We start from the raw sequence: 14,553 nt of genomic DNA, 5'->3' as shown, positions 1-14,553 counted from the left end.
TACTGGGTACCTCCTAGTCCCACGGTGTAAGCTCGTAACTTTTGAAGGAGGAACCACTGTAGGTGCGTCCAAACTTTTGACTGGTACTGTATATTTTCAGAATATCGGCCAAAACCCATCTTGTTTCATTTTCTTTCACTGCCGGCTACTGGGCTTCCTCTCACAACCGCATTTGGTAGTGAGTGGATACATCAAGCAGATGATATCACTGCCAAACTTAACATGATTCATCATCATGGTAATGTCTTGATGACCCTAAACAAATTTCCAGTTGATATGCCATTGTGGAGTAGATTTACAAAGGGTTTAAAATGGACATGTAAAATCTGATTTCCTGATATGTCAATAATAAGAGCCATCTCTTAACCAATCCCTTAGCTTTTCTCAAACAAAGAGGTGTACTATGGGCCTACATACATTTTGACTCATGGATCATGAGAAGTTCCAAAGATTTCCCAAAATTCCAAGATGGAGGAAAATCTATCCTGACGGTCCTTGAGGCAAATTTGTTCAGCATGAGGAAAGATGCCTACTAAGAAAGTTTCAAGTCTCTAGGTCAAACGGGGCAGCGGCTATGAGGGTTTATATGAGACTGCTTATAAACAGTGCCACCTATAGGCCAATCAGTACCATTATTTTTTGACCAATTTATTCATGACCTCTAGTTCCTGTGTGCCAAATTACAGTGATTTGGCCATGTCAAGAAAATAAACAAATCTAAGAATAACAACAGGTTTCATCATAACATCATTCAAGGTAAACAACAAATTATAGCGCAAACATTTATGTAATGACTTAAACGTAGAATTGTTGGTTTAACAAACAGGCCTCTTGATAGTAACCAACGAGTACTATCACTGCAATATCCCATTTCAGAAACCTCAGCATAAAGCCCGATTAGGCTACTGTACAGCGTCTCCATAATGTTTCTCACTTGAACAGTGTTCTACAGGCAATGCAGATAGGAAACCACCAAATGCTAACAAGCTGACCAGTCTGCATCTTCTAAGGGCTTGTGTAAATAGAACGCGGACTGCTTTCATCCAAGCAGTAATGAAGCCGTCTCTTACTTTGGCCCCGACTGTTTGGCTAATAAATGGTAAGGGGGAGGTGAAACTGCTGGCTTTACCTCCTCCTACACCCTCTTCATTTTGATTCATTTCTCCTACGCTCATTTTCTGCATTTTCTCCTAGCCATTCCAATTCCATCTTCCCCCCTTCTATCGAAAGCCAGAACTGCTTCAGGCTCTCTCTCCCCCTCCCTCTCACACTCTCCCCTCTCCCACTCCCCTCCCGCTGTCCTCTCTCAGTAGCACACACATTGCAGTCTCTCTCTCGATCACACACAGGCTCGCTGCAGCGAAATCCACAAATCACAGACTAGTACAGCACAGGACGGCAGGGGAAAATAACGTCAAAACAAGCCATTGATTGAGTTGTGAAAAAGCGCGTCGACCACAGAGGTGAACCATGCAATCGTTATAGGTCGTTGACATCTATGGTTGAGAGCCTTCCACTTCTACAGCACCGCTCCTTTCCCTGGGCATGTCTGAAGGACTAACACAAAACAGGCAGCCTGACGGAAGGAACCAGGGAGTGAGAAGGCATCATTAACCTTCCCACACAGTGGTGAAACTGAACTGCCCATTTAGGAGGAGAAAGGGGGTTAGAGAGGATTTTTTTTTTTTTTTTTACGTTTGAAAGGCAGTTCAACACGGAGATAACACAGGCTTGGGGATGTTCTAGAGCCTCGCTGCTTCTGCAAAGGATAGATGCACAGCGAGAGGAAGAGGGGTCTGAATACCAATAACTACAGAGTAAACTGAAGAGACTGGATACTGTCCTGGGAGAAGACTGCAATTAGTGAATAGATAAGAGACAGAGGAGGATAAATGTGGTGAAGCAGAATGAAATGTTTCACACATTTCAAATCTGTTGTTGATCTAGAAACCATAAGCTTGTTGTCTCTGAAAACCTCCGGGCTCATGCTTGAAAAACTAAATCGGATTATTTTGATTCACGCCTCAGTTATCAGAACGAATCAATGGATGTGGCATCCTGAACAGCATAAGCAGCAAAACTTCTGTAAGTTAAGATTAATTTGTTTTCACAGTAAAACAGACCCCTGTGTTTATCATAAGGAGATAGCATCTAACTCGCAATCTGTTCAGACTATAATGCACATTGTGCGAGAAATTCATTATCGGTGCCCATGTCCCTCTGCTAATCCTTGCACATAATTCGGAGGAGGTATATAATGGACTGACCTAGCATCAGCTCCGCATCGGGCCTTAGAACAGCACATAGTCAGGAGTTATTCACACAATAATCCCCGGGTTCTCATGCCTTACTGCTTAAAACAGAGAAACTGACAAGCATCACATCTCTCATAGGCATGTTGATTTGGGACCTGAGCTCATGTCAAAGTGAATATGGATAGGTGGACAGAGGGGCGGTGACGCAACAACACGGAAAAGGTGTAATAGGTCCATTTAGTCATCAATCATTGAGTCAGGAGAGGAAAACGTAGCAAAATCAACAGTATAACAAGGGTTTAAAGCAAATTGGAAAGACGGTCAGTTATAGCCAGCAGGTTGTTTTTCTTTAAAACAATGCTATGTAAATGAGGCCCTAGGGATTCTGCTTGGGAGAACAGGGTATTCACATTCACCTCTACAAGTCACCTACTGTAGGGGACAAACCAATCCCGTGCACGCCTCAGTCACTGACTATGAACTAAGGGGGGGGGGGGGGGGGGGTGCACAATCCATTCAAATCCTCAGACAAAAAGGTATATAACATCATGCTTATTAGGCTAATTCGATGGTGAATTAACCCCGTTACCATGCATCCCCCTCCCCCCTCAAACATACAGGTCCAAAGGGAAACCCCATATACAGATTTCTGGTAATCCAGTCAATGGCTTTTTATCATAGCATAAAATATTACAGCACACACACACACCTCAACCCCACTTTACACACACAACAACATTTGTCGGTAAGGCGTCTATGTAGATCATTACACCATGCATGGCACGCGTAGAGACAAACAGTCTACCACATATAGGTATTTATAGGTTGCATCCATTATTTCCCTTGTGGGTCCTTCATCTCACCCTCTTACTCTTCCTCAAACACATACACTAACTGTGAGCGTGACAGCAGAAGACGCTTGCCTTGCATAAGGCTCAAACGAGCACAAATTGAATAATTCTCAACCTGGCGATATGCAGCCGCCGTGGAAAAGCACAACACTGTCACATTAATCACAATCATCAGCCTTGTGATGTAACTCAGACAATTCAAGCGACTAGGCTTCCATTCAAAGTCCATTTGCACATAATGACCTGGAGAGTCAGTCGCACTACAAACCCCTATTCAACTTCACTTAGGGCCTGCCTTTTCTGGTCAGGTTTTCAACCCTATTATTCCATCTCATTAGATGGTAGATGCGTGTTAATGTTCACACTTAAGACACACACACACACACACACGACACGTCACACAACGACACACTTACACGTCACACACATTAAGGCATCAGGTTAACAGGGCAATCCCTCGTGACAACACAGTAGGCAGTGGAGGGTGAGAACAAACAAAAGGACACTTGGCCCCAGTAACAGTGTGATTCAGTAGACATGGCCACATCCCAGAACCACTGAACAGCGTCTTGTCTGGGAAAACATCCCAGGCTTGGAAGGTTCATATTCAATCTAGCCTTATATCTCATTGAAATTACAATTGCAAAAGACACACATTGGCCTACACAAACATAGCAGCTGAACCATACCAACCCAGATTACAAAAGCAGTGTTGACTGACATGTTTGTGGATTGTCAATATCTAAAACTCTGAATAGCATTTGCGCAATCCAATACCTCTAATGCACTGTTAGATCTAAACACCACTGGATCAACAAAAAAAACAATGAACAAGAGGGATCTAACAATGTCCCATTTCTACTTCCATAGGTGAATAACCAGCACAACAATGCCTAAATCCAAACAACAAATACTACACCCATACCTGGCGCCACACCACTCAAAATCCTATTGGAAGCCTTCAAAGCAACGCACCTCTCTAAAAGGGGTCCACCCAGACAGAACCGTACCCCCTCCTAAACTCAAGCCAAAGGTGACCAGACCTTCCCTGAGACCCCCTGCCTGCCCTCTGACCCCACAGACGGTAGTCTGGCTGGCCGTGGTGACTGGTTCCTGTGTCTTCCCTGCGCTACTTGGCCCAGGCGTGTCTGCTGGAGAGACCTGGGGCATGGTCTCCATCTGTCCCTTCCACTGTGTGTGCCGAAACCTCTCAGAGTCTCTGAGCACGCTCTGCGTCAACAAGGGCCTGCTGTTCGTCCCTCCTGACATTGACCGGCGCACCGTGGAGCTCCGTCTGGCAGATAACTTCATCCTGGAGGTGGGCAGGGTGGACTTTGCCAACATGTCAGGCCTGGTGGAACTGACTCTGTCCAGGAACACCATCCACACCCTGCGGCCCCTGTCCTTCGCTGACCTGGAGAGCCTGCGCTCACTCCACCTGGACACCAACCGGCTGACCATAGTGGGGCCAAGAGACCTGTCCGGCCTGACCAACCTACAGCACCTCATCATCAACAACAACCAGCTGACCGCAGTCTCCGCCGAGGCCTTCGATGACTTCCTGCAGACGCTGGAGGATCTGGACCTGTCCTACAACAACCTGAGGAAGGTCCCCTGGGAGGCCATCCAGAACATGGCCAGCCTGCACACCCTCAACCTGGACCACAACCTCATAGACCAGATCGCTGAGGGCTCCTTCGGCGAACTCTACAAGCTGGCCCGCCTGGATATGACGTCCAACCGGCTGCAGACGCTGCCCCCCGACCCCCTGTTCTCCCGATCCCAGACGGGCGTGGTCAGCCCCACGCCCTACAGCGCTGTCATCAGCCTGAGCTTCGGGGGGAACCCCCTGCACTGTAACTGTGAGCTGCTGTGGCTGAGGCGGCTGATCCGCGGCGACGACATGGAGACGTGTGCCACCCCTGTCCACCTGGCCGGGCGCTACTTTTGGTCCATCCCAGAGGAGGAGTTCACCTGTGAGCCTCCGCTCATCACACGCCACTCCAACAAGCTGTGGGTGCTGGAGGGCCAGAGGGCAACGCTGAGGTGCCGTGCCATCGGTGACCCCGAGCCCATCATTCACTGGATCTCCCCTGACGACCGCATCGTGGCCAACTCCAGCCGTGTGTACTCCTATTACAATGGCACCCTGGACGTGCTGGTGACGCGGGCGCGTGACGACGGGGCTTACACCTGCATCGCTATCAACGCTGCCGGGGAGGCTACAGCCCTGATAGACCTCAAGATCATCCCCCTCCCTCACCGCGGCAACAACACTGTCCCCCTCACCAACCCTCGTGGAGACCCAGGCTCCTCAGACATTTCCAGTGGGAGAACAGGAGGGTCTGGAAGGAACGGGAAGGGTGGTGGTGGTTCTGTAAAGAACGCCACAGGAGAGGGGGAGAGCGGAGAGCGGGGGGATGCAGAAGCCAGCACCAGTGAGCGTTTGGTGGGAGTCCTGGGGGTGACTGCCACCTCTGCCCAGGTGCGCTGGGTCCTGGGCCGTGCCACTGGGCCGTACCTGGTGTGGATGTACCAGATCCAGTACAACTGCACTGCAGACGACGCCCTGGTGTACAGGTAAGCTCCTCTCAGTAACAAAGCAAATTGTGCACAACCCGAGAGCCAGTTCCCAATTGGCCAAGCATGAATAGATCATCAATGAGGCTAGATGCAAAATAAAAAAAGAAAACACCCCTATGTCCTCCTCTATTGTAACACTGTCATGTTCAAAAACTCCCCTGAGGTTCTACATTTACCAGAGTTCTTAGTGTTCTTGAGTCACAGGGACCAGGGGTGATGAACATGACACACCATCCCTGACACATGAAACAAAGGAGAGCAGCCATAGTGGACTGTAAAAGAAGTATGAAAGAGGGCAAGGTATTTATAGAGGGAACGGAAGGGAGATGGGGCGGTGGAAGGAGAGAGCCTGAAGACTCGGGGGGAAAGGAGGATGAACTCCTTATAAGAGCGCAAGCTGCAGATCTGAGGACAGTGTCACATCCCATTCCGCTGACTGAAATGGAGATAAATAGGGAGATAGGGGGTTTGGGTCTAGGGAACACTGAACCCACTCACTTCAGTTTGTGGAAGTAGGGAGGGAGAGGTAGCTAAATAGAGATGCAGTGTTTTATATAAAATACTGAAAGATTCTCAAGGACTTGTCAGGACAGTGTGTCGACAAACACACTGACACACACACACACGCGCACACACACTCGGAATGCTGTCAGAAGGAAAATGAAAAACAGGAAGAAAGCCTCCCAATCCGTCATCTCCAGCTCTCTCTCTCGTTTACCCACTCTCCGGTTGCCGCTTTTCCTTGGGAACTGCATCTCTAGCCTGTCGTGTTCATGGAATAAGTCATCAGGAAACAAGTCGTTTTGTTCAATCTAACACACTCCTTGCATGAGAATCTATGTTTGACCACAGACAATGGAGGTGAGAGAAAGAAAATAAAAATAAGAGCAGGTACATTGGAGCATTATGACGAGGTACTGCGGAGAGAGACTGAAGTGATGGTTAGACCAGTCTCATACCCTTCAGCAAGTAGCCAGGATGATTTAACTCTTCATCCTTCTCCCCTGATGGATATCAGACATGTTCTCAAAGAGGACAATGGGAATTGCCGCTATAATCGTTTCACGGCTCATAATTCACTGACGTCTCAAAAAGGACAGGTGAACTGCTTGTCAAGCCTTCCCGAGATCAAAGTGAAAGTAGTCAAATACACCATTTCGGTGCCTAGTATATGCCAAGGCATATGTAGTCTTTATTGCTAAATAAAAGAGGGATGACAGCAAACATTAAGTTCTACCATCCCCGGGACTGCATCCCTAATTTGTTTGAACAGCATATCCCTGTGAGAGGTTTTCAATAGAGCTTACAATTCAAAGTTATTCACAGAATATAAACCCCATGGAGATAATAGCTTGCACATTTGGAGTTAATGTTTCGAGTAAAGCCCATCTTTCCAATTTCCATTACAATGTCTGAATGTAAACAAGTAAACGTTTTAAAGTGATTTGTAACCCAAAGCTAGAGATAATTTGAGGATAGTGTGGAGGAATGGAGGGAGAGCAAGGGCTCAAGGAAGGTTAACTGCCAGCCAGGTGAGATTAAAAGTAGGGAGACTGGGTAAAAGATTTAAGACGGCGGAGTGTTTGCCGTATCTTCCGCTTCCTGGCGTAGATTGTTTGGGGAGGGGGCGGTGGCAATTGGGGTGTGAGTATGTGTCATCACCTTGGTCTTGACTAGCTCATTGCTTGGCATGACACGTTTCTGAGGGGGGAAAGTTTGGGAAATAGACTCCGGTAAAGTCGGCCTCCAGTTACCCTGAATATCCTTCATTGTCTCCATTACCCTTCTCCCTCTACAGCAGAGTATTATTGATTAAGGCCATTTACACAACAAAGGAGCAGATCAGACGCCTCCTCCCTCTAGCTGGCTGCACATTATCATCATTAGCTCTTAGGCGTTGTATTGTAGATTATTGCATTTCATTCGATTTATCTCCCTCTCCTAGCCGCTTTCAGATATCCTGTTTCTCTGCTCAGCAAATGGCTCAATGTCCTTTTCTCTTGTACACCCCCACCCTTCCCTGTCTGTTAGAATTCTGCCGCCTACAAGCAACTCTTTCCTGCTGAAGAACCTGGTGTCTGGAGCAGACTACAGCCTGTGTGTCCTGGCCATCTTTGACGATGGGGTGTCCACCCTGGCCACCACCAAGGTCCTAGGCTGCACCCAGTTCAGCACCAAAGAGGACTTCCCAGAGTGCCGATCCCTGCAGGCCCACTTCCTGGGCGGCACGCTGACGGTCATGGTGGGGGGGGTCATCGTGGTAACACTGCTGGTGTTCACCGTGGCGATGATGGTAAGGCACCGTGTCTGTGGAGACTGTCAAGACGAGGGCCACTACCCTGCCCATCACCATGACGACTTCCTGCCCTCCAAGGAAGGAGTGGATGTTTACGCTCAGACCAACGGAAACGGGAGCGTGATGATGGTGGCTCTGCCCAACAACATTCTTGGCCAACAGGCTAAGCCGCTGCCATTGAAAACCAAACCCCAAGCCAAGAACAAGACCAAGCCAAAGCTTGACTCCGATCAGCTCAGTGGGGAGGGAAAGGGTGAGAAGCCAGGGCTGGAGGTGGTCGTGAGGGGGAAAGGATTCCCCCCTTTCACCCTTGAGAGTGAGAGAGTGACACTGTACTACTCCCCTGCCAACACCTCCCAGACCTTACCCCATCCCCGAGCTCACAAGGCCCCGAAACACTCAGGCAAGCTCAAGCTGCGCCACTCTGAGGAGAAGGAGAGAGACTTGGACAAAATGGTGGGCTCCATATGCAGCCTAGACTCTGAGGCCCAGGGGGAGGAGTTGGAGCGCGTGAAGGACTCAAGGAGGGGAGATCGCCCGCCACTAGGGCCGACACGCAGCTGCTCCTTTGACGTGGGCGAGATCACCACGACAACCTGCTACGGATATGCGAAGCAACTGAGTGTGATATGGACCAGGAGGAGCCAGTCGGTGCAGGGCATGCTGGTCCAGTGTGCCTCAACAGCCAGTTCAGCGAGCAGCACAGGCAGCAACCACCCCCCACCTGCCCTCACACATGGCTACCTGCACACCCACAACACCTCCAACTCTAAGTCCAGTGAGGCTGACAACATTGGAGACCTGGAAGAGAGTGTTTTATAGGGTGAAGATGACAGAGGGACAAAAAGGAACAAAACAAAGACAAATGGATAAATTGACAGTGGACAGGTGGATGTAAAAGCCATTTGGCTTAAAAAGGACGAGAAACTATCAAAGCACACAGTGCATTCACAAGGAACATAGCACATGGTGAAGGAGCTAATGCCACGTATGGTGTGGACAGATGGGAGTGACAACTATTGTGAGAAAAAAAAGGTATAATGATGTCTGCTGGTCTAAAGCTGTGAGATACCGACGACCCAAACGTATGGGGATTACAACCTGAGACTTGTTTCAACAAGATTAATTAAAAAATTAATGAATTACTACAGTAAATAAATCAACCACCACTCAACAGCAGCGTCTCGACTTTGAATGCCAAACCGCTGGGTAAATCAGGCCTCAAACTGGTACACGAGACAACTGTGATAATCAGATGCCAGTCAATTATCATGTGTTTGTTTGCAAAGAGCAGGAAGCAGCCTATCTGCAAACACAGAGGTGTTTGTTTAGCTGAGAGGGAGCGAGAGAGATGGGGAGAATAAGGGGTAGAGACACTGGCTGGGGGGAGCAGAAGAGATGCCTGGCGTCAGGGAGGAGCTCGGAGATAACGCAGTAGACAGGGAGTTGGTTTATGCCACGTCTATTGATGCCATCTGTCATGTACTTTTCTGTAGTATACATTCATAGCCGCAAAAGCCCCGTCGAGCTCAATTAGCATGAGCTGTGTGATTGAGTGGCCGATACACACATTCACACATAAGTGAGACGACAAGGAGATAGTGTGAGAGAAGTGCGTGCATCCGTTTCCTCTTTTCTTGCCAGAGGCAAACTGCTGACCTGTTTCAGCCAATTAAAAAATGCTGATTGGAGAATTCACACAAACACAATGTGAACTCTGCCCAGCGGTGCTGCAACTACTGACCTGCGGTTCTACAACCAACCATTGTTCACATCGTAGAGCCCAGATATATCACGTTCTGCTGACAAGTCCAGTTAATATCTGGGCCCATATACACAAAGCCTCTCAGAGTAGGAGTGTTGATCTAGGATCAGTTTGGCCTTCTAGCTCATAATAAATACAATTATATGGACAGCTGGGTACCTGATCCTAGATCAGCACTTGTAATCTGAGACGCTTTGTGGACAACGGGCCCAGCTTGGCAGATCTTGGTGGTTATTTTAGAAACTACTGTAACACTTCTTCCCAGTTAACAGGACCAGCTTGGTTAAAGCTACAGTGTTCTAAGCTGTAGATACGATTGTGCAGTTAAGTTCAGGAGAAGTTCAACATCTCGGAAACAGCTCAGACATCTCCAATATGCTGGATAAGAAAGTAAAGCAGTTATTTTAAGTAGTCATTATTTCCTTTAGTGTCGTACGATCCAAGTCATTCACGCAGGCTGGCCGTTTTCTGCCCCTGCATATAAAACCCTACCTGTGAGCATAGCTGCGGGAAGTACGGGTGCTGAAATACACCACCCCCCCAAAAAAATCAGAATAAAGAAAATATATATACATTTCCCCCCTCACAGAAGTAGTGCACCGGGGACTTAACTAATCCTGTATTAGTTGACCGATATAACCCTCTGTAGTGGGGGGAACTTTTATTTTTTTCATCCAAAGAAAGTTTTTTTTGATTCAGTCAAGCTTGTTTAATTCCAAAGTTTGTAAACAACGCAAATGTAAATAAACACTGTATAGCTTCAACATGGTTAAAAATATGACTTTGATATAATTGATGGTCAGTCCTTGCACGCCTTGTTCTTTTTGTCATTACAACTGTTCCGATAGCAGCACAAACAGGCTTCAGTGTGTCCATGTCTGGACACCAACGCAGCCCTACCTTGACAAACTAAACACCTTTTTTCTCTCACGCTTTGAGCATTACGACTGAGCTGCCGAGGACTACGTGCTTAGCCGCGAGACGATGTTAAGGGTAGCTGCAATTTTGTTCATCGACGGGCAAAAAAATTCTAATCTGCCCCCCAAACGTCTTCCCGAGGCTTTGCCTGTGAGACAGCCAGACGGAAAACGATTTTAAGTGACAGCGTTGACTTTTTCCATCTCAGATGTAGAGCCAAGGTGTTTTCTATTCACAACTGGAGACTTGAGCAGAAAACATGGTAATTCAACAGGACAGACCAGCATTCTAACTCTCCCATTTGAATTTAAAATATATACTCCCCGTCACGCTGAAGCACCTCTACCCCAGCCACACCCTATGATCAGAGGAGACGAGTGTGTGGGTGGATGTCTGTTTGCGTGAGAAAGTGGATGAGAGACTGACACTCATTCCACATAAAACTACCAATATGAATTTAAAAATCTTGAAAAAGAGGCAGCTTCATCCACCACAATCAGTCTCCATTTTATTTTTAATTTTTAAAGTGAAATGGCCATTTGGACAAGCTTCGTTACAATATATAGACAGAACTCGAACAGTATTCTGGACATTTTGTGGTTGGTTCCTTGAGGGAATCACAACCCTCCTAAAAGCAAATGCTGTGGAAATCAGCACCAGATGCAAATTGGGAAATTCATGTAGCCGTACAATTCAGTACAATTCTATTTGTGTGCGAGAGACAAATGTGCGAGACAGGTACAGAGGGAGGGAGAGAGAGAGAGCGAGGGGGAGAGAGAATGAACATTGGAGGGCTTAAGTATTATTCATGCAAATGACTCATGTACATGCATGTTTAAGTGGTCAGTAACAGACTGCTGCATACATCATTAAAATCCGTGTTTATCTGCTACCCTGGTCCTACAAATGTCTCATCACTACACTGCATAGAGAGACTGTTTGTGGAGGAGCAGTGTGGGGTGTTAGTGTGGAGGGGAGGTAAGCAGAGAGGGGTATGATGACAATAAGTGTCACAGCTGTGAAATCCTTATTGAACACCCCTAATTCACAATCCCGCTTTGAGGCAGAGTGCGGCAACGATTTCAAATCCCATTAACAAAAAAAAACAAAAAAACTTTAAAAATACATAATAAAATCACATATGTTCATCTGAGCGAGGTAAGAAATAAAAAAACGGGATCATTTGTCTCTAGCCTGCCTGCACACAACATCTTCCGCTTCGCTTTAAGCAGCCTCCCACTCATCTCAATTTCACACAACTCCTCTCCCCATCTCGCTACTCCATGCTTCAGTTCGCTATATCTCCCTCTAACACCAGTCACACCTCTGGGAACCATTTAGCGCAGATTAGGGCTTCAAAGTCCCTTGTAAAACCACTCTTCCTGCTCGACACAGTGTTTAGTATGGACCACAAGCCACATCTTCAGGTTCTACTTGTAAAGGAACATAGTAGTTACACAAGCTGGCAATAACCTGTGCTCCCATCTCAATTGTTCAAGAACCTCGTCTTCGCTCTCATCCTTGTGTGTGTGTGTGTGTGTGTGTGTGTGTGTGTGTGTGTGTGTGTGTGTGTGTGTGTGTGTGTGTGTGTGTGTGTGTGTGTACACACTGTACATCCATAACCGAGGGGAGGGCGAGAGAGGGAGGGCGAGGAGGAGGTAGGAGAAAGGGGGACACAATAGATAAAACTGATGGTGGGCACAGGAATCCTCGAGTAGGACCCAAGAGAGTCATTTTCTAGAGCACGAAAGGCACGATTTCTATCTGCAGATGAGAGAGGGGTCAGAAAACTCCATTTAAAGCCAATTTATAGTCCAGCTGCAAAGTGAGACAGAGCTACATGTAATGGACATTGGGTTGGTACTGTTGGCTAGTCTTCCCAAGGTGCATCGGCATCCCTACAGTACACCGCAAAGCTATTAGCACAACAGAACAATGGACATGAGCACTGGAATACCTGAGATCTTGCTGAAGCACAACTTCGGAGAGTCACAGTCTGTTTCTACGCCCAGAAAAGACATTGTGGGATTTACTTTTTGACAGGATTTCAACATGTTTAGGGATTTTTTTCTTTCTTTTCTCGCACCATCAAATCATGAGGGATTTGGTAAAACATGGCACCTGCGCTGCCTATGGCTAGGGTAGTATCACAGTTTGACAGTTTTTCCAGCCAATATGTTGCGCAGATGTTGGCAGCAAGTCCTCTGCTTCCTAACACCTAATGGTGCTGGTGAGGAAATTACTTGGCTCTTATTTGAACAGGTAATTAAATCTCTGGTGGTGTCAGTGCTAAATAAATGAGCTATTTGAAGCTGCTTAATAAAAAAGAGGCACTGCTGCGGCCTGATGGGATTTGAGTGGCCTTCCACCACTGGGAGGAACAGCATGAGAGATGGGAAAGGAGGGATGCATGATAGGGGGGGAAATGGGGAGAAAGAGTTTAGCTTACGCAGCGAGGGAAATTAATCACACGCAAAGAAATGGAGGGAGGGAGTTGGGCAACAGACATGGGTTTGAACTTGTTCACCCGTCCTGAAGTGAAAATCCGCCATGAACACGTGACAGTTGGCTTGTTAGTGCCCTTGTGGAGCAGAGAGGGGGTGATCTGGAGCAGCTTTAAATGTCTTTTGATATTTTGGAGTGCTGCCTTTGCAAATCCTCATGCCAACAACACACCTCCGGGGCAGAGGAGAGCATAAACTTGGGGGAAGCGAGGGTTAGGGAGAGGCCGAGAGGGGTTGAAGATAGGGGAAATAAAAGAGCAATGAAATATCACAACTCCAAGGCAGAAGTCTGTCACACTGCATCAGTACAGGTCAAAAAGAGGAGGGGAGTAGGGACACAACTCCGGGACGGGGAAACTAGACAAGCTGAAACAGAACGATCAAGAGAAGGGATTACGCTGCAGGAGGCGGAGGTCTGAAGAGGCTGGGGGAGGAAATGCAAGTGTGTGAAGGGGGGTCGGACACGGTCCGAAGACCAGAGTTCCACCACTGATCAATGTTGGAGAGTTGCCCCGCTGCATGCCCTTCAAAAGCTCAGCTGTGCCATGGTGCAGCTGCTGCCTCTAACCCTCGCTCAAATCACACACACTTTCCCCAATCAAAGGTTTCATTTAGAGCCATGGAAAACTAAGGCTGGCAGTACAAGAATCTCCTCTCACATAGCCGACAAAAATACATCCAGGCAGCCATTACTGCCTTTCATACTGTGCTTTCATGTGAACATGTTGTTATTGACACTAGTATCGAATAAACAAAGAAATCCCACTGATCTGTATCTCTGATTCTCTACTTTACAATTCCAAACCAAAGCCCTCTTCGATACATAGTTGAAAGTAGACTCCTCCTGTCTGAATGTTTCTAATATGCTAGCCTTTCATCCTCTGTCACATGCTTACACATGAGCCATCCCATCCCCTGTATAATTAGCTTCTACTTCCCCTTGCTACTAAATAATTGGCCACTTAAAATGGTGCCATTTAAAAGATGCGCTTCTTGCAAGAAAACAAATCTAGGTTTTGTGGAGAAAATGTTTCATCATTGACTTGATCTGTGGCCCGTGGATTGGATTAGATGGAACTACGAACAGAGAAAGAACAGAGCTCACTTGACCTTGCAGTACAGTAGCGTCGTGATTAAAATGCCTTTGATCAGAACCAGATTCATCATCAAGGCATAGATGACCTGACTGGCCTTAACGGCCCGTAATGGCCTCAACACAGTTCATTCTCCCTGCTCACTTAGCCTTCTGACATCCTTTTCATGGAGCTCCTGCTTTCCACGACTCTCCTCTCCAGAGTTGCCACTTTCAGCACTTTTCACTATGTAGCTTTTCCCTTACTAAGGATCTCATGCCAAAAGCCTCCCTGACCATAACACAGTA

General features: G+C 47.2%; 2 protein-coding genes across 2 annotated transcripts in view; one reads left to right on the top strand and one right to left on the bottom strand.

Annotated features, from left to right (window-relative positions):
• Nucleotides 1-14,553, bottom strand: part of LOC129868891 (pyruvate carboxylase, mitochondrial-like) — a 99,090-nt gene that overhangs the window by 33,196 nt on the left and 51,341 nt on the right. The gene's annotated exons all lie outside the window — the stretch shown is intronic.
• On the top strand, nucleotides 1,280-13,941 carry LOC129868893 (leucine-rich repeat and fibronectin type-III domain-containing protein 4-like). Its single transcript, XM_055943215.1, has 3 exons — nucleotides 1,280-2,085; nucleotides 3,977-5,686; nucleotides 7,721-13,941. The coding sequence occupies exons 2-3, from the start codon at nucleotides 3,996-3,998 to the stop codon at nucleotides 8,805-8,807; spliced, it is 2,778 nt and encodes a 925-aa protein (XP_055799190.1). The 5' UTR covers nucleotides 1,280-2,085; nucleotides 3,977-3,995; the 3' UTR covers nucleotides 8,808-13,941.

This window comes from Salvelinus fontinalis, chromosome 13 (assembly GCF_029448725.1).
Source record: "Salvelinus fontinalis isolate EN_2023a chromosome 13, ASM2944872v1, whole genome shotgun sequence".
NCBI classification, from domain to species: domain Eukaryota; kingdom Metazoa; phylum Chordata; class Actinopteri; order Salmoniformes; family Salmonidae; genus Salvelinus; species Salvelinus fontinalis.
Note: the sequence above shows the minus strand (reverse complement) of the source record. Positions and strands in the feature narration are given on the sequence as shown.

What these genes read in the sequence shown, in the direction of transcription:
- LOC129868893 (XM_055943215.1), top strand. Translation starts at nt 3,996, where the DNA reads ATGCCTAAATCCAAACAACAAATACTACACCCATACCTGGCGCCACAC. An exon ending in GACGACGCCCTGGTGTACAG is followed by an intron (nt 5,687 to 7,720) that starts GTAAGCTCCTCT and finishes CCTGTCTGTTAG; the next exon opens with AATTCTGCCGCCTACAAGCA.